Genomic DNA, 26,381 nt, shown 5'->3' with positions numbered 1-26,381 from the left:
TATCAAATCATTCTGAACACCTGTGAACTCAACCTGAGCTATACTAAAAAGAATTGCTACAATTCTACAAATAGAAAAGCAATGAGTTTTTGCAAGTTAGGAGGTTCAGTGAAGTGAATCTGAGCAGATATATTGGAAGATAAACTGTAGGAGGAAGGAGCCTCCATAAGCCTGCTACCGGGAAGTGATTTAGCACTGGAGCACAAATTTGGACCTTCTAGAAATGTGCTCTGGTGAGGGACATCCCTGCCTGAAGGGTGCTCAGATGGTGAAGTGGGGCAGAATCCTAGGTGAATCAGTGTGATCTCAGGATCCGTAGGGTCACAGAAAGGACAGGTGGCTGAATGCTGTAGAGTTCCCAAGCATTGGAGCAGGGAAGCTGGATGCAATCAGTGAGCCCAGGTGTGGGCTTTCAGCTCAGTGTTGCCATAAACCTCAAACCACAGCACCATGTGGTGACTGCTCTCCCAACAGGGGCCTAGCAAGCAGCAGAACCCTGACAAGACCCTCCTCTTTCCCCTGGGGAGGAGCAGTGCAGGTGTGTGCTGTAGGAGTCTGCAAAGATTGGAGACTTGAAATGGGGGCATGTGCCTCAGATAAAAGTGCTTGGTCACTGACTGAATGAACACAGAGTGAGGACAGAAACCAGGAAGACAAAAGTGATTGATGACTTTTCCCTGAGGGCACACTGAAGAGTGGGGGCCATGAACTTTCAGCTCCAGGGCTGAAGATCAGGCGCCGCCATTTTTATCTTTATACTCTAAAGTGGCATGGAAAGCCTTCAGGGAACGAAAGCCACATAGAGCAACCCAGAGCCCCTTACACTGAGCCCAGGCCCCTGGCAAGGGTGGTGCAGCTCCCCCTGGTTGAAAACACCTGAGACTATTGTGACAGGCCCCTCTCCCAGAAGACCAGCAAGAACATATTATATTGCTAATACCAAGTTTACTAATCACATAGAACTGAAAAACTGAGCTAGGGGAAAATAGTATAGAATTTGAGTTTTTTCCTCATGATTCTTTAATCTTTCCTTCTGTTTTTTTTTCTTTTTTTTTTCTTTTCAAACAGTTTCATACTTTATCAACTCTTTTTTAAAGACTTTTTAAATTTTCCTTTTTACACTTACATTTTACATATATATTCTTCATTTTTGGCTTCCTTTCATTGTATTCAATTTTATTTTTGTATATATGTTTTTCTTTCTTTACAATTTCCTTCTTCACAATTCTTTACAGTTTACAGTCTAGTGTCTTCTAACAAACAGACCAAAATACACCCAGGACCTGGTGTATCCCATGGTTCAGCCCACCTGTTTGATCATATTCTCCTTTTTTTCCCTTTTTTTTTCTTTTTTGGTTTCTGTTCTCTTCTGCTTTGTCTAGTGTATATTTCACTGAGGTCATGGTTGATATTTTTGTACGTGTTCTCTCATTCATCAATTCTTCTCTGGACAAAATGACAAGATGGAAAAAATCCTAGGGAAAAAACAAACAACAAGAGGCAGTACTAACTGCCAGAAACTTAATAAATATGGATATTAGAAAAAAGGTCAGAGCTACAATTCAGAATAATGATTGTAAAGATACTACCTAAGCTTGAAAAGAGCATAGAAGACACTAGATTTCTGGAGAAACAAAAGAATTAAAATCTTATCAGACAAAATCAAAAAGGCTATTAATGAGATGTAATAAAAGATGGAGGCTCTTACTGCTGGGAAAAATGAGGCAGAAGAGAGAATCAGTGATATAGAAGATTAAATTATGGAGAATAAAGAAGCTGAGGGGAAAAAAAGATAAACAATTGCTAGATCAAGAGGGGAGGATTCGCGAGATCAGTGATACCAGAAAGGAAAACAATATTAGAATTGGGGTCCCAGAGGAAGAGGAAAGAGAGAAAGAGAGGCAGAAGATATATCTGAGCAAATTATAAATGAGAATTTCCTAATCTTGGAAAGGAAAGGGGGATTCAAGAACAGGAGACACAGAGAATCCCCCTCAAAATCAATAAAAATAGATCAACACCCTGAATATAATAGCGAGGCTTACAAATTTCAGAGACAAAGAGAAAATCCTGAAAGCAGCTCGGCATAAGAGGTCCTTAAACTACAGAGGTAGAAACATAACACTGGAAGCAGACCTATCCACAAAGACCTGATAAGTCGGAAAGGCCTGGCAAGATATATTCAGGGTGCAAAGTGAGAAAAATATGCAGGCAAGAATACTTTATCCAGCAAGACCATCATTCAGAAAAGGAGAGATAAAGAGCTCAGGAAAAACAGAAAATAAAAGAATTTGTGATCACTAAACCAACCCTGCAAGAAATATTACAAGGGATCCTTTAAGTGAAGAGAAAGCCCAAAAGTAAGATAGAACAGAAAGAAACAAAGACAATATACAGAAACAGTGATTTTACAGGTAATACAATGACACTAAATTCATATCTTTCAGTAGTTACTCTGAATTTAAATGGGTGAAATTCTCCAATCAAAAGACACAGGTTATGTGACTGGATGAGAAACCAAGACCCATCAATATGTTCTCTGCAGGAGACTCATTTTAGTCCCAAAGAAAGCTACAGATTGAAAGTGAGGGGGTAGACAACCATTCATCATGCTAATGGACATCAAAAGAAAGCTGGGGTAGCAATCCTTCTGTCCAACAAATTAGATTTTAAACCAAAGATTGTAATAAGGGATGAAGAGGGACACCATAACATACATAAAGTGTCTTTCAGACAAGAAGATCTAACAATTATAAATATTTATGTTCCTAACATAAAAGCAGCCAATTTTTTAAGGTTTTATTTATTTGACAGAGAGAGACACAGCAAGAGAGGGAACATAAGCAGGGGGAGTGGGAGAGGAAAAGCAGGCTTCCCACTGAGCAGGGAGCCTGATGCGGGGCTTGATCCCAGGACCCTGAGATCACGACCTGAGCCGAAGGCAGACGCTTAATGACTGAGCCACTGAGGCACCCCAAGAGCAGCCAATTATATCAACCAATTAATAACCAAATTAAAGAAACACATTGAGGGGCGCCTGGGTGGCACAGCGGTTAAGCGTCTGCCTTCGGCTCAGGGCGTGATCCCGGCGTTATGGGATCGAGCCCCACATCAGGCTCCTCCGCTGGGAGCCTGCTTCTTCCTCTCCCACTCCCCCTGCTTGTGTTCCCTCTCTCATGGGCTGTCTCTATCTCTGTCAAATAAATAAATAAAATCTTTAAAAAAAAAAATAAAGAAACACATTGATAAAAATACAATAATAGTAGGGGATCTCAACACCCCACTCACAGCAATGGACATATCATCTAAGCAGAAGATCAACAAGGAAATAAGGGCTTTGAATGACACACTGAACCAGATAGACTTCACAGATATATACAGAGCAAGTCATCCTAAAGTAACAGAACACACATTCTTCTCGAGTGCACATGGAACATTCTCAAGAATAGATCAAGTACTGGGTCACAAATCAGGTCCCAAACAGTACTAAAAGATTGAGATCATTCCCTGCATATATTCAGACCACAATGCTTTGAAACTTGAACTCAATCCCAAGAGAAAATTTGGAAAGCACTCAAATACTTGGAGGTTAAAGAGCATCCTACAAAACAATGAATGGGTCAATCAGAAGATTAAAGAAGATTTTTAAAAATTCATAGAAACAAATCAAAATGAAAACACAATGTTCAAAATCTTTGGGATGCAACAAAGGCAATCTAAGAGGGAAGTACATAGCAATAGAAGCCTTCCTCAAAATACAAGAAAAGTTTCAAATGCACAACCTAACCTCACACCTAAAGAAGTTGGAGAAAGAAAAACTAATAAAGCCTAAACCCACCAGGAGAAGAGAAATAATAAAGATTAGAGCAGAAATCAATGAAATAGAAACCAAAAGAACAGTAGAACAGATCAATGAAACTAGGAGCTGATTTCTTGACAGAATTAATAAGATCGACAAACTCCTACCCAGATTTATCAAATAAAAAAGAGAAAGGACCCAAATAAATAAAATTATGAATGAAAGAGGAGAGATTCCAACCAACACCGAGGAAATACAAACAATTATAGGAACATATTATGAGCAACTATATGCCAACAAATTAGGCAACCTGAAAAAAATGGATCATTGCTAGAGACATTTAAACTACCAAACCTGAAATAGGAAGAAATAGAAAACCTGGAAAGACCCATAACCAGCAAGGAAATTGAAGCAGTGATCAAAAATCTCCCAACAAACAAAGGTCTAAGGCTGGATGGCTTCCTAGGGGAATTCAAGCAAACATGTGAAGCGGAATGAATACATTTTTTTCTGAAGCTATTTCAAAAAATGGAAGTGGAAGGACACGACAAGGATGCCCACTATCACCATTATTGTTCAACATAGTACTAGAAGTCCTAGCAACAGCAATCAGACAACAAAAAAGAATAAAAGGTATTCAAATTGGCAAAGAAGAAGTTAAACTCTCTCTCTTCACAGATGACATGATACTTTACATGGAAAAACCAAAAGACTCCACCCCCAAATTGCTGAATTCATACAACAATTCAGTAACATGGCAGGATACAAAATCAATGCTCAGAAATCAGTTATATTTCTATACACAAACACTGAGACTGAAGAAAGAGAAATTAGGAATCGATTCCATTTACAATAGCACCAAAAACCATAAGATATTTTGGAATAAACCTAAAAAAAGAGCTAAAGGATATATACTCTAGAAACTACAAAACACTGATGAAAGACATTGCAGAAGACACAAAAAGATGGAAAAATATTCCATGCTCATGTTTCGGAAAAATAAACATAGTTAAAATGTCTATGCTGCCCAGAGCAATCCACACTTTCAACGCCATCCCAATAAAAAAACCAATGACATTTTCCAAAAAGCTGGATCAAACAATCCAAAAATTTGTGTGGAACCAGAAAAGACCCTGAATCGCTAAGGAAATGTTGAAAAACCAAGACTGAAACAGGAAGAAATTGATTATTTAAACAGACCAATTAATTATGAAAAGATTGAAGCAGTGATCAAAAACCTCCCCAAAAATAAGAGTCCAGGGCCTAATGGATTCCCCAGGGAATTCTACCAAACATTCAAAGAAGAAATAATACCTATTCTCCTGAAGCTGTTTCTAAAAATAGAACCAGAAGGAAAACTACCAAACTCATTCTATGAGGCCAGTATTACCTTGATCCCCAAACCAGGCAAAGACCCCATCCAAAAGGAGAATTATAGACCGATATCCCTGATGAATATGGATGCCAAAATTCTCAACAAGATCCTAGCTAATAGGATCCAAAAGTACATTAAAAGGATTATCCATCGTGACCAAGTGGGATTCATCCCTGGGATGCAAGGGTGGTTTGACATTTGCAAATCAATCAGGGTGATAGATCATATCAACAAGAAAAGAGTCAAGAACCATATGATCCACTCAATAGATGCAGAAAAAGCATTTGACAAAATACAGCATCCTACCCTGATTAAAACCCTTCAGAGTGTGGGGAGAGAGGGTACCTTCCCCAATTTCATAAAAACCATCTATGAAAAGCCTACAGCAAATACCATTCTCAATGGGGAAAAGCTGAGAGCCTTTCCCTTAAGATCAGGAACACAACAAGGATGTCCACTCTCGCCATTATTATTCAACACAGTCCTAGAAGTCCTTGCAACAGCAATCAGACAGCAAAAAGGGATATAAGGTACTCAAATCAGCAAAAAAGAAGTCAAACTGTCTCTCTTCGCACATGACATGATACTCTATGTGGAAAACCCAAAAGATTCCACTCCCAAGCTACTAGAACTTATAGAGCAATTCAGTAATGTGGCAGGATACAAAATCAATGCTAAGAAATCAGTTGCATTTTTATACACGAACAATGAGACTGAAGAAAGAGAAATTAGGGAATCCATTCCATTTACAATAGCACCAAAAATATTACATTATCTCGAAATTATCTTAACCAGAGACGTAAAGGAGCTATATTCTAGAAACTACAAATCACTCTTGAAAGACATTGAAGAAGACACAAAAAGATGGAAAAATATTCCATGCTCATGGATCGGAAGAATTAACATAGGTAAAATGTCTGCTATCCAGAGCAATCTACTCTTTCAATGTCATCACGATCAAAATACCAATGACATTTTTTCAAAGAACTGGAACAAACAGTCCTTAAGTTTGTGTGGAACCAGGAAAGGCCCTGAATCGCCAAGGAATTGTTGAAAAGGAAAAACAAAGCTGGAGGCATCACAATGTGGATTTCAAGCTGTTCTACAAAGCTGTGATCACAAAGACAGCATGGTACTGGCACAAAAACAGACCCATAGACCAATGGAACAGAATAGAGAACCCAGAAATGGACCCTCGACTCTTCGGGCAACTCATCTTTGACAAAGCAGGAAAAAACATCCAGTGGAAAAAAGACAGTCTCTTCAATAAATGGTGCTGGGAAAGTTGGACAGCTATATGCAAAAGAATGAAACTTGACCACTCTCTCACATCATACACAAAGATAAACTCCAAATGGATGAAAGACCTAGATGTGAAACAGGAATCCATCAAAATCATAGAGGAGACCATAGGCTGTAACCTCGTTGACATGTGCAACAGCAACTTCTTTCATGACATCTCCAAAGGCAAGAGAAACAAAAGCAAAAATGAACTTTTGAGACTTCATCAAGATAAAAACTTCTACACAGCCAAGGAAACAGTCAACAAAACTGAAAGACAACATATGGATTGGAAGAGGATATTTGCAAATGACATTACTGATAAAGGGCTAGTATCCGAATCTATAAAGATCTCACCAACTCAACAGCCAAAAAACAAATAATACAGTCAAGAAATGGCCAGAAGGACATGAACAGACATTTCTCCAAAGAACACATACACAGGGCCAACAGACACACGAAAAAACGGTCCATATCACTTGTCATCAGGGAAAGACAAATCAAAACCACAGTGAGATACCATCTCACACCAGTCAGAATGGCTAAAATTAACAAGACAGGAAGCAACAAATGTTGGTGAGCATGTGGAGAAAGGGGAATGAACTCTCTTAAACTGTTGGTGGGAATGCAAGCTAGTAGAGCCACTGTGGAAAACACTATAGATGTTCCACAAGAAGTTAAAAATAGAGGTACCCTATAACCCAGCAATTGCACTGCAAGTGTAGTGATCCGAAGGGACACCTGCACCCCAGTGTTTATAGCAGCAATGTTCACAAAACCAAACTGTGAAGAGAGCCCACTTTCTTACACCCATACACAAAACTAAATTAAAAATGGATGAGAGACCTAAACATGAAATAGGAAACCATCAAAATCCTTGAGGAGACCACACAGAGTGACATCTTTGACCTTGGCCATAGCAGCTTCTTACTAGACTCCTTTCTGGAAGCAAGGGAAACAAAAGCAAAAATGCACTGTTGGGACTTCATCAAGATAAAAAGCTTCTGCACAGCAAAGGAAAAAATCAACAAAACTAAAAGTCAGTCTACAGAGTGGGAGAATATATTTGCAAATGACATATCTGATAAAGGGTTAGCATCCAAAATCTAGAAAGAAAGAACGTACCAAAACCAACACCCAAAAACAAATAATCCATAAATGAGCAGAAGACAATAGACACTTTTCCAAAGGAGACATCCAGATGACTAACAGATACATGAAAAGATGTTCAACATCACTCATTATCAGGGAAACACAAATCAAAACCATGATGAGATACAACCTCAAACTTGACAGAGCGGCTAAAATTAACAACACAGGAAACAATGGATGCAGAGAAAGGAGAATCCTCTTACACTACTGGTGGGAATGCAAACTAGTGTACCTACTCTGGAAAACAGTATGGAGGTTCCTCAAAAAGAAGAAGTAGAATTACCCTATGACCCAGAAATTGCACTAGTACTTACCCAAAGGATACAAAAATACAGATTCCTAGGGGTATATGCACCCTGATGTTTATAGCAGCATTATCAACAATAGCCAAACTATGGAGAGAGCCCAAATGTCCATTGGTTGATGAATGGATAAAGAAGATGTGGTATATATGTACAATGGTTGAATACACACACACACACACACACACACACACACACACACACACACAACATACACACACTATACTTAGCCATCAAAAAAATGAAATCTTGCCACATGTATTATTTGAAGCGAAATAAGTCAGTCAGAGAAACACAAATACCATGTATTTCACTCATATGTGGAATTTAAGAAACAAAACAAATAAACATATGGGGAGGAATAAAAAGAGAGAGGCAGAACAAATCATGAAAGATTCTTAAAAATAGAGAACAAACTGAGGGTTGGTGAAGGTAAATGGGTGAGGGATTGGCCAAATGGGTGATAGGTATTAAAGAGGCACTTGTTATGATGACCATTGGGGGTTAAATGTAAGTGATGAACCACTAAATTTAACTCCTAAGCCAAAATTAAACTGTATGTTAACTAACGAGAATTTAAATAAAAATCTGAAACAAAATAAATATAGTTACCCATTCTCCACATCCTCTCCAACATTTGTTGTTTCCTGCCTTCTCAAATTTGCCATTTTAACTGGTGTAAGGTGGTACCTCAAGGTGGTTTTGATTTGAATTTCCCTAATGGCTAATGATTTTGAACATTTTTTCATGTGTCTGTTAGCCATTTGTATGTCCTCATTGGAAAAGTGTCTGTTCATATCTTCTGCCCATTTTTTGATTTGATTATTTGTTTCTCGTGTATTGAGTCTGAGAAGTCCATTGTAGATCTTGGATACCAGTCTTTTATCTGTAGTGTCATTTGCAAATATATTCTCCCATTCCATGGGCTGCCTCTTAGTTTTTTTGACTGTTTCCTTGGCTGTGCAGAAGCTTTTTATCTTGATGGAGTCCCACAAGTTCATTTTTTCTACACTGTTGGTGGGAAGGCAGGTTGGTACAGCCACTTTGGAAAACAGTGTGGAGGTCCCTTAAAAAGTTAAAAATTGAGCTACCCTATGATCCAGCAATTGCACTACTGGCTATTTACCCCAAAGATATAGACGTAGTGAAGAGAAGGGCCATATGCACCCCAATGTTTATAGTAGCATTGTCCACAATAGCTAAATTGTGGAAGGTGCCAAGATGCCCTTCAACAGATGACTGGATTAAGAAGATGTGGTCCATATATGCAATGGAATGTTACTCAGCCATCAGAAAGAACGATTACCCAACATTTGCTGCAACATGGATGGGACTGGAGGAGATTATGCTAGGTGAAATAAGTCAAGCAGAGAAGGACAATTATCATATGGTTTCAAACATTTATGGAACATAAGAAATAGCAGGAAGATCAGTAGAAGAAGGAAGGGAAGAATGAAGAGCGGGTAAACAGAAGGGGGAATGAACCACGGGAGACTATAGACTCCGGGAAACAAACTGAAGGCTTCAGAGGGGAGGGGGTGGGGGATTGGGATAGGCCCAATATCCTGTTGGGTATTAAGGAGGGCACATATTGCATGGTGCACTGGGTGTTATACGAAAATAATGAATCATGGAACATTACATCAAAAACTAAGGATGTACTGCATGGTGACTAACATAACATAATAAAAAATTATTATAATAAAAAAATAAAAATAAATAAAAATAGTTACCCAAAATTGGAGCACGTAATATATTCAAAAAAACAAACACTTTTAAGGAGAAAATAGACAAAAATGCAACAACATCAGAGGCCTTCAATAACACCCTTTCAACAATGAGTGAATCATCCAGACAGAAAACCAGTCAGAGAAAATTGAACTTGAACGATAGATCCAGTGAACCTACCAGACAACATTCAATCCAACAGCAGGAGAATACACATTTTTCTTGATTAAATATACATTTTCCATGTAGATCTTATATGTTAGGTTACAAAACAAGTCTTAACAAATTTGAGAAGGTTGAAATCATGCCAAGCAACTTTTAAAAAAAAACGGTTGGCACTAGAGATCATAACAAGGAAAACTAGTAAATTCACAAATATGTGCAGACTAAATGACATGCTCCTAAGGAATAAAGAAATAAAAAATATCTTGAAGCAAACAAAAATGAATACACAACATGCCAAAATGTACAGGTTGCAACAGAAGCTGTTCAAGGAGAGAATTTAAGAGTGATAAATCCCTAGATTTTTAAGAAAAAAAGAAACATCTCAAATAAATAACCTAACTTTATACCTCAAAAAAATAGAAAAAGAAGAAAAACTAAGCCAAAAGCAAGCAAGCAGGAGGAAGGAAATCAACATCACAACAGAATTAAAGGAATTAGAGATAAAAACAATAGAAAATATTGATGAAAATAAGGGCTAGTTTTTTCTTAAGAATAAACAAAATGCACAAATCTTCAGCTAGACAAATCTGACTTTAATAATGTAAACATACAGATAATGATGAGGATATTGAATCAGTAATCAAGACTCTCAAGAAAGAATAGCCCAGGACTAGAATGCTTCACTTGTGAATTCTACCAAACATTGTAAGAAATTGTATAGCAGGAAATATGTCCAATCTGATTTTACAAGGCCAGTGTTGTTGGGATTGTGAGAAATTGAATATCTTGTAAGAAATTGAATAGGAGGAATCATGTCCAATCTGATTTTACAAAGCCAGTGTTACTCCAGGACAAAAAGTATATAAGGACACCAGAAGCAGAAAAAAAAAAATCAGGGCAATATCCTTAATGAGTATAGATGTGAATATTTTCAACAAAATTCTAGACAACCAAATTCAACAGCATATCAAGAGGATCATACATCAGGATCAAGTGGTTTTTATCCCTGGAATGCAAGCATAATTTCACATGGGCAAATCAATGTATATAATATAGCACATAAGCAGAATAAAGGATAAAAATCATAAGGTCATCTCAGTTGAAGCAGAAAAAGCATTTGACAAAATTAAATGCCTTTTCACGATAAAAATGCTCAACAAAGTGTGTGTACAAAGGGAAGGTAACTCATTATAATAAGAGCCATATAGGACAAGTCCATAGCTAGCATCATACTCAATGGTGAAAAGTGGAAATCTTTTTTGCTCTGAGGTCAGGAACAAGACAAGGATACCTACTCACCCAATTCTATGCAAAACAGTACTGGAAGTTCAGGCCATAGCAATCAAGGCAAGAAAAAGATATAAAAGGCATTCTAACCACACACACACACAAAGCAAACACTAAAGATGCCACCACAAACTGTTAGAACTAATAAACAAATTTAGTGAAGTTTGAAGATATGAAATGAGTATACAAAAATCTGTTGCAATTCTATAAACCAAAAATGAACTAGCTGAAAGACAAATTAAGGAAACAATCCCAATTACAACTGTGTCAGAAATAAACAAAATGTCATCCATAGGTGAATGAATACAGATATAAATATAGATAGAGATGATATAGATAGATGACAGATAGATGATAGATAGATAGATGATAGATAGATGATAGAGATAGATGATAGATGATAGATTAGATAGATGATAGATGATAGATAGATGATAGATAGAGATAGATGATAGATGATAGATTAGATAGTTGATAGATGATAGATAGATGATAGATGGATAGATGATAGATATAGATAGATGCAAAGGAATATTAGCCATAAAAAAGAATGAGATATTGCCATTCACAACAACATGAATAGACCTAGAGTGTAAAATGTTAAGCAAAATAAGTCAGGGTTCAACAGACAAATAGCATATGATTTCACTTTTACATGGAATTTAAGAAACAAATTAAAAAAAGAGATTTAAAAAAGAGACCTTTATACTTAGAACTAACAAACTGTTGGTTGCCAAAGGCGAGGTAGGTGGGGTGATTGGTAAAATCGATAAAGAGGGTTAGAAGTACATTTATGGTGATAAGCACTGATTAATGTATGGAATTGTTGACACATTATATTGTATATGTAAAACTAATATAACACTCTATATTAATTATACTTCAATAAAAATGATACATCTATTATAGTAGCAAAAGGTATTTGGTTACTTTTGAAAAAAAAAGAATAAGATACCCAGGAATATTTTTTTAAAGATTTTATTTATCTATTTATTTGACAGAAAGGCGAGCAAGAGTAGGGGGAGCAGCAGGCAGAGGAAGAGGGAGAAGCAGGATCCCCACTGAGCAGGGAGCCCAATGCAGGATTTGATCCCAGGACCCTGGGATCATGACCTGAGCTGAAGGCAGATACTTAACCGACTGAGCCACCTAGGTTCTCCCCAGGAATATATATAACCAAGAAAGTGCTTGTGCACTGAAAACTCTAGGATATTGATGTTAGAAAGTTAAGAAGACACAAATGAATGTAAGATATTCTGTACTCATGGATTGGAAGAATTGGTATTGGTAAAATATCCATTCAACCCAAAGCAGTCTACAGGTTCAATTCAATCCCCCTGCATTTTTCACAGAAATACAACAAACGATCCTAAAATTTGTTAGAAACCAAGAAAGAACCTGAGCAGTCAAAGCAATCTTGACAAAGAACAAATAGGAGGTGTCATATGTCCTGATTTCAAACTATGGCACAAAGCTATGGTAATCAACACAGCATGGTATTGGCATAACACCAGACACACAGACCTATGGAACATAATAGAGTACCCAGAAATAAACCCAAGTATATATAGTCAATTAATTTATGACAAAGGATGCAAGTATATGCAAAAGAATAAGGACCATCTCTTTAACAAAAAGTGTTGGGTATACGGGACAGCCACATGCAAAAATATGAAACTAGATTAATATACTATATGCAAAAACTAACTCAAAATGCATCAAAGACTTGTTTAAGACCTGCAACCAGAAAACTCCTAGAAGGAAGGGAAGAATGAAAGGGGGGGTAAACAGAAGGGGGAATGAACCATAGGAGACTATGGACCCTGGGAAACAAACTGAAGGCTTCAGAGGGGAAAAAGGTGGGGTATTGGGATAGGCCAGTGATGGGTATGAAGGAGGGCACATATTGCATGGTGCACTGGGTGTTATATGCCAGTAATGAATCATGGAACATTGCATCAAAAACTGGGGATGTACTTTATGGTGACTAGCATAATAAAATAAATATTATTTTAAAAAAAGAAAAGAAAAGAAAACTCCTAGAGGAAAACATATATGGCAAGGTCTTTGAAATCAGTCATGCATGACCAGGATTTTTTTGGATCTGAGTCCCAAAACAAAGCAACAAAAGCAAAAACAAACAAGTGGGATTACATCAAATTAGAAAGCTTCTGAACAGCAAAAGAAATCATCAACAAAATGAAAAGTGAACTTACTGAATGGGAGAAAATATTTGCAAATCATATCTGATAAGGTATAACATCTAAAATATATTTTGACAAAACTGATACAACTCAATCTGACTATAAGGTGCACAGAAGATCTGAAAAGATTTTTTTTTTCCAAAGAAGACTTATACAGATGACCTACAAATACATGAAAAAATCCCCAACATCCTACTCTTCATGGAAATCCTAATCAAAACCACAATGAAATATTACCTCACACTTGTTAGAACGGCTATCATCAAAAAGACTAGAAATAATAAGCAATAGGATGGATATGGAGGAAAGGGAACTCTTGTGCACTGTTGGTGGGAATGTGAATTGATGCAGCCACTATGGAAAACACTATGGAGTTTCCTCTAAAAATTAAAAATAGAACTACCGTATGATCCAGATTCTCTCCTCTGGGAATTAAACCAAAGATAATGAAAAACATTATTTGAAAAAAGAATAAATTCTTGCTTTTACAACATCAAGGGTGGAACTTGAGTGCTTTAGCTAAGTGAAAAAAGTCAGACAGAGAAAAACAAATACCATATGATCTCACTACATATGGAATCTAAAAAGCAAAACAAAACAATCCCCTAGATACAGAGAACAGATTGGTGGTGGCTGTTGAGTGAAAATTGGTAAGGAGGGTAAAATTGGTTAAGGAGGTTAATGGTACAAGACACAATTGTAAAATAAATAAGTTGTAATGTGCAGTACTGTGACTGTAGTTTATACTGTATTGCATATTTTAATGTTGCAACAGAATAGGTCTTAAAAGTCTTTATTACAAGAAAAGTATTTTGTAACTATGTAAGAGGAGAGATGACAACTATACTTGTTCTTATCATTTGCAATATATACAAATATTGAATCATTTTTGATATACCTGGAGCTAAAATAAAGTTATATGTCAATTATACCTCAATAAAAAAAATAAAGATATCGCCAAATGCTTGGAAATCAAAAGAGTTCTAAATATGCAAGGATCAAAGGGGCAGGTCTCAAAGGAAATCAATGACTAAATGAAAATAAATATGTCATATATTAAAATTTATCATGAAGCTAGAGCAGTGCTTAGAAAGTTTATAATATTAAGTGTCAAAATTAGAAAAGAAGAAAGAGGGATGCCTGGGTGGCTCAGTCGGTTAAGCAACTGCCTTTGGCTCAGGTCGTGATCTCAGGGTCCTGGGATTGAGTCCCATGTCTGGCTCCTTGCTTGGGGAGGAGCCTGCTTCTCCCTCTGCCTCTGCCTGCCTCTCCCCTGCTGTGCGTGCTCTCTCTCTCTCTCTCTGACAAATAAGTAAATAAAATCTTTTAAAAAGAAAAGAAGAAAGATATAAAATCAGAAAGCTATGTTTCCACCTCAATTTTAGAGAGAAAAGAGTAAATTAAGTTGAAACAAGAAGAAGGAAGGGAATAATAAAGATTATAGCAGGTATTAATGAAGTAAAAAACAAAAACAATGGAGAGAAGGTATGAAACAAAAAGCCAAGTCCTTGAAATGATCAATAAATTAGACAAACTTCTAGTCAAACTGAACAAAACAAAGAAAGAAGACAAAAATTATCAATATAAAAAATGAAACATGGGACATCAATACCATTCCCATGGTATTTTTTTTTAAGATTTTTGTTTATTTATTTGACAGAGAAGAGACAGTCAGCAAGAGAGGGAACACAAGCAGGGGGAGTGGGAGAGGAAGAAGCAGGTTCCCAGTGGAGGAGCCCGATGCAGGGCTCGATTCCAGGACCCTGGGATCACGCCCTGAGCTAAAGGCAGATAGATGTTCAATGACTGAGCCACCCAGATGCCTCTAAATAAATAAATTCTTTTTTTTATAATAATATTTTTTCATTATATTATGTTAGTCACCATACAGTTAATCCCTGGTTTTTGATGTAAAGTTCCATGATTCATTAGTTGCGTATAACACCCAGTGCACCATGCAATACGTGCCCTCCTTACTACCCATCACCAGCCTATCCCTTTCCCCCACCCACCTCCCCTCTGAAGCCCTCAGTTTGTTTCTCAGAGTACATAGTCTCTCATGCTTCATTCCCCTTTCTGATTAACCCCCCTTTCTTTATCCCTTTCTTCTCCTACCAATCTTCCTAGTTCTTATGTTCCATAGATGAGAGAAACCATATGATAATTTTCTTTCTCTGCTTGACTTAAATAAATAAATTCTTAAAAGAAGAAGAAGGAGAAGGAGAAGAAGAAATAATACTAATTCTACACAGGCTTTTCAACTCATTTCATGAGACTATTACACCTTAGTACCAAACAAAAGAAAATAAAACAATTGCAACAGAAGATATAAGGAGCAACCCCCATGGATATAAGCACAACAATACTCAATAAATGTTGGCAATGCAATTACAGCAATATATGAAAAGGATGATACATCACAACCAAGTGAGAGTCTCTCCAGGAATGCAAAGCTCTTTGAACATAGGGAGAAATCAATCATTGTAACACATAGGATTAGCAGATGTACTAAGAAATAACCTGTGACAATCTCAATAGATGCAGGAAAAAATTTCAATAATATTTACCATCTATTCAGTATAAAAACACTTTCAGTAAAATAAGACTATAACTCACTTAACCTAGTGAACATCATTCATATTAAAAAATAACCCTACAGATAATATCATTTGTAATTATGAAAGACTAAATGCTTTCACCTAAAATCAAGAACAAGACAAAAATATCCTCTTTCACCAATCAATAATACACACTACCTGAAGTCTTAGTTTATGCAATAAGACAAGAATTAAATATATATATACATATATATATATTTATATATATATACTTACTGTGCACACATGGCTTCTCCACCCTGAGTTCAAACAGACACCTTAAGACTCACAGTTCTGTTTCTGAGCTCTGTTTCTTTAAATATTTTTAAAATTTATTTTATTTGACAGAACACAAGCAGGGGGAGCAGCAGGCAGAGGAAGAGGGAGAAGCAGACTCCCTGCTGAGCAGGGAGCCCAACTCCGGACTCAATCCCAGGACCCTGGGACCATGACCTGAGCCAAAGGCAGACTCTTCACCGACTGAGCCACCCAGGCACCCCTGTTTCTGAGCTTTTGATTTGTGACTCCCTTGTTTCATCCCCAGCCCCAGGGCCACTCTCCTATAGGCTTCCCCATCTCCTTGAATGGCACTTCATTCACTCAGTTGCTCAGGACAAATCTGACATCTAATTCTTATATCCTCCCTCTGATATTTTCCTCCAGCACGTCAACAAACCCAGAAAATGTGTCTTCAAAATACATCCTGAGTCTAGTCTCTTCTCACACCCTCTGTTGCTCTCACTCTTGCCCAATCCACTGCCATCTCTCACATGAACAACTGAATAAGCACCTTTAGGTGCATTACGCCTGCCCCATTGGCCCCATGGTCATCTTTCTGCCAAACTCCTTCCAAAGCCTAAGTTAGATCATGTCCTCCCTTCAGTGATTTCCATCATAGTTAGAATAAAATCTGAAGCAAATACCACATCCTCTAGTGTCCTACATCACCCGTTCCCTGATTACTTCCATTCCTTCCTTTCCTACCACCCTCCCGTCGTGCACACTACTGCATACTGCACCCCCAGGTAATCAGTGGACATGACAAGCTCCTTGCATTTTCACGGACTCAGCATATGCTAAGAGTGCCCAGCTGTGGGCCCCTTTTTTACCTCTGCTTAACTGTCAGATCTTCAGAGAGAATTTCCCTAACTACCAATTTGAAATATCCTCCCTTTCCACTTACACTTTTTTATTCTTCTTCATAGCACCAGCACTACCTTACAATATGTTACAAATTTCGCCTCTGTTTGTTTATTTCTCCCTTATGAAGTAAAGCTCAATGTGGGCAGAGACTTGCTCCTTTTTATTCCACGCAACATCCCTAGTGCTCTTTGGAAAGTACTCAGTCAATGGGAAAGGGCTGCTGAAGGAGCCCTAGATTTTCACATGTTGTGTCTATTCAATTAATGCTAAAGGAACAAGTAAAAAAAATAATGAATGAAGAGGACCACACCAGATCATGAGTCAAAGCCCTTGACCATAGCAGTCTCATGATAACTCTCCTTGGTAAAATTTCTATTCTTCATTGTGTAGAGTAGCAACACTCCTTCTTAACTTTTCTCAGATTAGCACACAGTTGGTTTTGTTGTTTTTGTTTTGATTTATAAAATCTTATTATTCTCAGGGAATCATCTAAGCTATGCAGCATCTGAGCTGAGATCAAGGTATGTGATACATTGTGATCCGGACAAGACCTTCAAATGTGGGTAGGGATGCAAGTCAGGCTTTTTTGGTTAGAACGCCCAAAGAAAAGGTCACAAAAAGCAAATGATAAAAAGAGTCTGGCATCCAATCCCACTTTCTACATTACCCAGCTTTGTGACATTGGGCAAGTGACTCAACAATCTAGGCTGCATTTGAAAAAAGTGGGTGATAAAAGTGCCATACCTTAGCTTGTTATGAGAGCCAAATATGATAGCATTAGCCTGCCCACAAGTAGATTGCAATGAATATTGTATGTTTACAATGATACAGGAGAAAAGGCATCCCAACAAAGATTACTAAATTTTATATACCCACTGAGGTGCCTGGGTGGCTTAGTTGGTTAAGCATCTGTCTTTAGCTCATTTCATGATCTCAGGGTCCTGGGATTGAGCCCTGTGTCAGGCTCCCTGCTCAGCCTTCCTGATCAGTGGAGAGTCTGCTTCTCCCTCAACCTCTGATCCTCCTCCCCACTTATGCACTATCGCTCTCTCACTCTCTGTCTCAAATAAATAAAATCTTTTTAAAAAACGTTTACCTCCCCCTTTCTTTTTTTTTTAATAATAATATTTTCTTTATTATACTATGTTAGTCACCATACAGTACATCCCTAGTTTTTGATGTAAAGTTCCATGATTCATTACTTGCGTATAACACCCAGTGCACCACGCAATATGTGCCCTCCTTAATACCCATCACCAGCCTATCCCATTCCCCCCCCCCACCCGAAGCTCTCAGTTTGTTTCCCAGAGTCCATAGTCTCTCATGGTTCATTCCCCCTTCTGTTTACCCCCCCTTCTTCTTCCCTTTCTTCTCCTACTGATCTTGCTACTTCTTATGTTCTGTAAATGAGTGAAACCATATGATAATTGTCTTTCTCTGCTTGACTTATTTGGCTTAGCATTATCTCTTCCAGCCTCATCCATGTTGCAGCAAATGTTGAGAAATTGTTCTTTTTGATGGCTGTACCTCCCCCTTTCTTGATGATGACTCCCAGGAAGTGATTTCATTTGTCCATTGTTATGTTGACTTAGGGCTGTTACAGTAAGAGAGAGAGACCCAGCTGGCCTGAGAGCTGGACTTTTCACATCACCTGCTCCAAAAATGTCCTACTTCAGAGAACTGATGTGTCATCTCACAGCCCCTGAACTGGAGAGAAGTTGGGACAGGGTCTGTACTACCACTGACCCAGCTGGTAAGAAGACTGCAGTATGCATTCACTTGGGAGCAAAAAATCAAGGGTGAGGGGTTTCCCTTTTTCATCAACACCACATCTCTGGTGATCTAAGTCACTACCTCCAAATTTAAGTCAGGAAAAGAAGTTTTGTTTTCAAGGGGAGGTCACAATGAGAACAAAAAAAGTTAAGGCACAGAGAAATGGTATTGAGGACTGCTGAATGATAGGGCTCACCCCAGATGCATAAAGTGACAACCAATCATCACAGCACCTCCTGGAGGAACTTCAGAAGTTCCCAGACAGAAACGGACTGAGTCTTGTACAGTGACATTAGAAGCACCTAAAATTGCTCACAATCATTGATTGGCTGGGCTCACATGTCTTGGATTGAAGACACCTCACAAATTTATCTCCTCCTCCCAGACCCTAATACCTCTGTACTCTCTTAAGAGGCCCCTCTTTCACACTGCCAGGGGAATTTTTCAGGCCTTTCATGAATGCCATCCAGGTACATGAACACGCTTGTCAACCATGGGATGAGTCTGATAAAATCAAAGCATTAAAACTTATTCCCCTACTTCCATCTTCTTCCGAGTTCTTCCTTCCCACAGCAAAATATTTATTTTCCTGTCTTATCTGAAAAAAAAGGGGGGGGGGATTTTAAAATAAACCCCACAGCTGTAAATATTTGATAACTCTGTTCTAATCACAAGAATCTTCCAAAAGGACCCAAAAAGACCCTTTGGAATTGTCTTTTTCTGTCTTAATTTAAGGCCACTGAATTGGAAGGAACAGGCCCAGGGAATCTTGAGAAGTTCATGACTTCTAGAGGAGGATGAGGTTGTATAAGACCAGTGCCAACCACATCAGGTTGATGAGATTAAAAAGAAGGATATTTCCTCAGTGCCCATGCTCTTTATAAGGATAGATGGGATCTGGTGGCAAGATGGTAAGCAAACTGGGCCCTGCTAGTGTGAATTTTGGCCTGGGAATGCATATCAAAATTGAAGGCACAAACATTTTAAATGTAATGTGGCCATACAAAAAGGTCAAGAGCTCCTTCTCTTTGAATATTTCACATATCTTATGCATGAGTCAGCACAAACAATCCTTTATCCCCTATTGACTCTCTTCTGCCCTCCTGCAGACCTCTACTAAACAATGGGGGAGCAGTGAGTAGTCAGGAAATTATGGGCCAGTAGTGCCCTCCTCTTTACATCTGTGCCCTTCATTCTCTGGGGTAAACCTTCAGACTAATAAAAGGTCTGAGGAACAGCCTCCTCCATGTACATCTGTTACACCATAAGCATCTACCCTATATCAGTGATGGGGAAGAAGTAGAAAAATCTCAATTACAGTAATAGCAGGAATAACAAGACTTGAGCCTTGAGGCAGGTATTGTTAATTTTTGCTGGTCCCATTTCACAAGTTTGATGTGGAAATTTGAGTGAAAGCAAAATACATTATTCCTCCAAATTGCCCAATTGAGTTCATCTTTGCTTTCCAGTCTCCTTCCTCTTTCACCTTCACTCTCATATCTCCTGTCCCTCAATTTCCTATTCACAGGTCTCTCATCCCATCTAATGTTTGTGAAGTCTTAGAAAAACAAACCCGGACTTTGTTCCCTTCCCTGTGTTGTCCTGTAGTATCTGAAAATATGAATTCCTAGAACATTTCTCCAGTCCTCTTTCAACTTCCTCCTTTCCGCTGCAGTGCCTTACTACACACTACAGTATTCACTTAGACATTTCCCTGACTCACGCATTTCCCTTGGTTTGATGAGGAGGGTATTGATAAGGCCTGGGGAAAATCATTCATAAAAAAGAACAAAGGACAACAGTTATATGGACTGTACCAAATGTTTATTATCTAAGTAAATGAAGTAAATGTAAACTACCTTATAACACATGGAAATTAATGAAAACTATGGGGTGTATTTCTGTCATAATTTCAACAAAATAGCCCAGGGAATGCAGAAAGAGGCCATGGTCATATCCCCTTTGCATAGCAGCAGAGTATCAATATGGAGCAATGCTTTTGTCCAATAGAGACATTCTCTCTACCTTAGGGAGATCTGGTCTTGGTAATGGGTGGAAGAGGACCCCGCCCCCACCTACAGAACACAAGATCTGAGGCCCATTTGTTATTCAGTTAGGCAGTCTGACCCATCTCTCTGACATTTTCTGAGATTTAAGATCTCTAAAGTCTTATGCAAGAGAATTTTAGCATCATCAGCGACTGTATTGATGAATTTCAAATGTAGAATGTAGATTTTTAAAAACTGGAAGAGAGTGGATGGCAGGCCTCCATTTACTGAGCAATAGCATTCAACACAGTTCATGGCCCTGGCTATTATGCTGTCATCCTTCACAAGTAACCAGAAATTCAAGGACTTGGTGAAACTCTTAATCTCCTCCACAGACATGCCCAGTTTCTTTGCAGTCTCTTTGACGGAGTTCTCATCCAAACCAAAATGGCTCTGGTAAAGGTTCAAGCATTTTTCCTGCTGGGGCAAGTCAAAGCCATCAAAGCAGGCCATGAAGGGGATGAAGCTCAAAGCAGATGATTTCAGGGCATCCAGCCAGATCTTCTCCTTGAGGAAAGCTCTCTTCATCTCAATGGAAGCATCAGACAAATTGGGCAACAGGAGCACAAAGGCGTAGCGCTTATGAACAGGGAGCTCCTTCAGCAGGGTCTCTTCCAGTATTGGGAAATCAAAGTCATCCAGGTCAAAGTTGGAGACCAAGAAGATGCGTGGCTCAGGCACTCCAATGTGGCTGAGGTTAGCCAGACAGTTGTCTCGTATCTGTTGAAGCACTCTCTCCCTTTTGAAAGATGTGGGTTTGCTTTTCTCTTCATTATATAAATCATTGTCCACCTTGGTTCTAACAAAGTAGAACTTCTTGCCTATCTCCTTGATATTTTGGGCCAGGAAAGCGTCATTGAGGGTAAATCGAGAGGAAGAAATAATGATGAAGAAGTCATAGGTAGCAAATTCCACCATTTCTAGATATTCACGTGGATGGAAATTGGGGGTTCCAGTTCCAGGCAGGTCCCAGAAGGTCACATTAAGATATTTGGGATGTTGATAGGGCGTTTTCTTCATGGTGGTCTCCACAACACCAACACCTGCAAAACCCTCCTCTTCATAACTAACTCCTCGCAGGGCATTGATGAAACTGGACTTCCCAGTGCCAGATTCTCCAATCACAGCCACATCCAGGGGAGCATTCTCTGCTGCCATAAGTGATTCCTCAATTATGTCAGCCACATCTTTTAGGTTGGCCTCTTTAAGGGCTGCTTGAATTCTACCAAGATTTTCTGGAGAGATGATCCCCCCTACCTTACTGACTAATGTGGTGTAGTGAGGGACAAAGTTGGTGGCCAATTGCTGAAAATTCTTTCCTACCAGGAAGTCAGATATGAACTGATCCATGCTGGCTAACTGTGGAATGTCTGTGGAAAAAGGAAAGTGAATTAAGAAGACAAATGGAGCAACAGTACAGACATAGGAAGGAAACACACAGGTCTCAACAGCCCATTCCCATTCTCTCACGCTTACTAATATTACCCTGAATTACTTTTCTGATGAATTTTGTTTTCATGCTACAGTAGAAACTACTCGTTGTCTACTCTGATGTTTCCTATGTCACAAGAGTCAGGACCTGTGGAATACAGAATAATAGTACTCAAAGATATTCACATCCTGAACCTCGGAGCCTGTGAATGTGCTACCGTGTATAGCAAAAGGCACTTTGCTGGTATGATGAATTTCAGGATCTTCAGATGAAAAGATTTTCTTGGATTACCCAAATGGGCTCAATACAATCACAGGGAACCTTATAAGAAGGACGCAAGGCCAAATGAAGAGAAGGAGATGGGATGATGGAGGCAGAGATTGAAGTGAAGATCCAGAAAGATGTAAGAAGGGCCACAAGATATGGAATTCAGGCAGATTCCAAAAGCTGGAGAAACAAAGAAATGGATCATCTCCTGGAGCCTTCAGAAGGAACCAACCTTATTGACACCTCTTCTTTTTTATTTTATTTTATTTTATTTACAAGTTTTTGTTTAAATTCCAGTTAGTTAACATATAGTGTAATATTAGCTTCAGGAATAGAATTTAGTGATTCATCACTTGTATATAACAACCAGTTCTCATCACAAGTGCCCACCTTAATACCCATCACCCATTAACATCTTGATTTTAGCTCCTTTAAGATTCATTTTTGACAACTTTCCTCTGGAACTATAAGACAATACATCTGTTGTCTTAAGCCACAAATTTTGTGTTAGGTTTTACAAAGCAATGAGAAACTAATGCAGACAGTCTGCATTTTCCTGAAACTATAATACTGAGCCATACCCCTTTCCATTCTGTAGGAGGAATCAATCAGGCCAGCACATTAAAGAGCAGAGAATAGCAAACATACCTCAGGTCATATAACCTGCAGCAAATAGGGACAGGAGTTGTCTTTTAGGAGAGGCAGGGGGCAGAGAAAAGCCTTCCAGGATGTGTGTTTCATAAAGGAGCTGGCGAAGCACATAGTCCTGTGGTAATAATTGCCCCATTGCAGCTTAATGTCCATTTATCTCATCTCATGGAAGAGTTTGGGTGGGATTTAGAACATGTGACAGGAAGTGGCAGGGGAAGTAAATAAGAGCTTTAATTTCCCCAATTCATTTCTGCATAGTCTAGAAATAAAGATACCTGATTAAATCATGACAATTTAAGGAAATCATCACTACATTATTGATGGGGCCTCTTATCATCCACTATGAGTGAGGAAACTTTGATTTTAAAGATATTTATACATGTAAGGCTGTCTCAGGGACTACAATGGGCTTTTAAGAATAAGAGCGTGCTCAGTGCTTGTCCACTTCCTATATGCCCTGCAAAGACAATTTTCAAAAGAGGGAGAATCACGACTCTCAAAGAAATATAAAATAAACATGTGTTAAAGATTTTATTTATTTGATTACTAATGAAGGAACCAGGCAGAAGACATTACTGGTTAAATACATATTCCCAAAGAGATATTTATAGTTCAAGAATAGTGAAATGAATATTAAAATGATACGAGAGTGCTGTATTCTAAGGTGAGGGTGGGAAGTCAATTGAACCTGTACAGACAGATATTAGCTATATGACTGCTATGGACTGAACGCACCCTACACAAAATTCATAGATGACGCATGAGCTCAAAGTTCTGGTATTAGTAGGTGGATTTTTGGGTGTTGCCTTAGCCAAGAGGGCAGAGGGATCATGAATGGGTTAATCCCACGGACACTCCAGATTAAAAGACTACAGAGACGAACTTGCACATTCTGCCATGTCAGTGAGAGGAAAATGTCCACCTCAGAAGTGAGCTTTCACCAAGCACTGAAGCAAAGGTGTCTTGATCTGTGTCTTCCTATCCTCCAGAAGTATAAGAAGTATATTTCTGTTCATAAGCCACCCAGTGAGTGGTATTTCATTATAGCCTGAATGAATGGGAAGAAATTCCCAACAAAAGAATTCTTTTGAAAAGCTTATGCACAGCAAAGCAAACAGTCAACAAAACTAAGAGGCAGCCCATGTAATTGTAGAAGATAGTTGCAAATGACATTACAGATAAAGGGCTGATACCCAAAATCTATAAAGAACTTCTCAAACTCAACACTCAGAAAACTAATAACTCAGTCAAAAAATGGGCAGAAGACATAAACAGACACTTCTCCAAGAAAGACATATAAATGACTAGCAGACACATGAAAAAATGCTCAACATCACTAGCCATCAGGAAAATACAAATCAAAACCACAATGAGATACCACCTTACACCAGTTAGAATGGCAAAAATTAACAAGACCGGAAACAACAAATGTTGGTGAGGATGTGGAGAAAGGGGATCCCTCCTACACTGTTGGTGGGAATGCAGGCTGGTACAGCCACTCTGGAAAACAAAAAGGAGGTTCCTCAAAAAGTTAAAAATAGAGCTACCCTATGATCCAGCAATTGCACTACTGGGTATTTACCCAAAAGATACAGATGTGGTGAAAAGGGCCATATGCACCCCAATGTTCATAGCAACAATGTGCACAATAGCCAAACTGTGTAAGGAACCAAAATGCTCTTCAATAGATGAACGGGTAAAGAAGATGGAGTCCATATATACAATGGAATATTACTCAGCCATCAGAAGGGATGAATACCCACCATTTGCATCGACATGGATGGAACTGGAGAGGATTATGCTAAGTGAAATAAGTCAAGCAGAGAAAGACAAATCATATGGCTTCACTTTTATGTGGAACGTAAGGAATAGCATGGAGGACATTAGGAGAAGGAAGGGAAAAATGAAGAGGGGAGAATCAGAAGGGGAGATAAACCATGAAAGACTATGGACCCTGGGAAACAAACTGAGGGTTTCAGCGGGAAGAGGGGTGACGGGATGGGTTAGCCCAGTGATGGGTATTAAGGAGGGCATGTATTGCATGGAGCACTGGGTGTTATATGCCAACAATGAATCATGGAACACTACATCAAAAGCTAATGATGTACTGTATGGTGCCTAACATAACATAATAAAAAAAAAAGAAAAATAATTTTTTGCATTGCTACCAATTATTAAAACTCACTGAGTTTTGAAATAGCTTTATGGTAGAAGGGCTAGATTGCATTTAAAGATGGCACAGTTTTTTATTGTATTATATAATAAAAAATATTATTTAAAAAAAAAGAAGCTTTTTATCTTGAAAAAAATAACAACAAACAAAACAAACGATGACATAGTTTCCAATGGAGACATCCAGTAAACATTCTGCTTATTCTAAACTTTCTTACAATTTTCTCACAGAAGAAAAGAAGAAAAAGAGGCATCTTCAGACTATGGTTCTCTCTTCAAAGAGGATGGCATGAGCAGCTGGATGAGATCTTACCCCTCAGCACATCTGACCTACACCTCAACCCTCCAAGCCCAAAGCCAATACCCCATCATTGCAAGTACACAATTTGCTCACTCACCAGCTCTGGAAAGAAGAGAGGTTTCTGATGATAGAGTTCAGGAATGTTTCCACTACCACAGCAGAAAATGCTGAGTGTGTTCCAGTACTTCCTGGAGCCCCTGGCACGGGAACAATCCAGAGGCTTCTACTCCCTGGGAAATGCAGGCACTGAGTTCTCCTGAGTTCACTACCCTAAGCAAGGAACTGGAGAACCTCTGTTCTGCCTGGGTAAAATGTAAGAACAACAGGAAGGATAACAGTCTCTGACTTGAGCCCCTCCCTCAGGAAGACTCGGCTGATGGTTGTAAGGCCCACATTTACAAGACATGAAAGTGAAACCATTGTTTCTCCACAAAACAAACAGTTCCAGGAAAAGAAACATGAAAGGTTTGTGACCACAGTGGGCTCAGGAAGTAGGGGGGAGGGCCGAGAAACACCAGGGGCCATGGGAGGCAGGCCTCTGATGACCCCTGTGTGGTCATCTAGCCATGAATCTGATGGGAAGACTGCGGACAAGGAAGAAGGCTGTGAGCAAGTTTCCAAAGCTTCCAAAAAAAGAGAAGCCTATCTTGTGAGAAAGGAGAGGGATTATATCATTTCTCTGTCTTTCTGTTTCTTTCATTTTT

The 26,381-nt window shown here is 38.6% G+C and overlaps 1 protein-coding gene across 1 annotated transcript; it reads right to left on the bottom strand.

Annotated features, from left to right (window-relative positions):
* Positions 1 to 20,608: 20,608 nt before the first annotated feature.
* LOC123780228 (interferon-gamma-inducible GTPase 10-like) lies at positions 20,609 to 25,999 on the bottom strand. Its single transcript, XM_045779031.2, has 2 exons — positions 25,775 to 25,999; positions 20,609 to 22,224 (listed from the first exon to the last, which is right to left on the bottom strand). The coding sequence occupies exon 2, from the start codon at positions 22,202 to 22,204 to the stop codon at positions 20,912 to 20,914; it is 1,293 nt and encodes a 430-aa protein (XP_045634987.2). The 5' UTR covers positions 22,205 to 22,224; positions 25,775 to 25,999; the 3' UTR covers positions 20,609 to 20,911.
* Between the last annotated feature and the right edge of the window lie 382 nt (positions 26,000 to 26,381).

The sequence above is a fragment of the Ursus americanus genome, chromosome 5 (assembly GCF_024610735.1).
Source record: "Ursus americanus isolate L20-20 chromosome 5, mUrsAme1.1.p, whole genome shotgun sequence".
Classification (NCBI taxonomy): Eukaryota; Metazoa; Chordata; class Mammalia; order Carnivora; family Ursidae; genus Ursus; species Ursus americanus.
The sequence above is the reverse complement of the archived record's forward strand: the minus strand, read 5'-3'. Positions and strand labels throughout refer to the sequence as shown.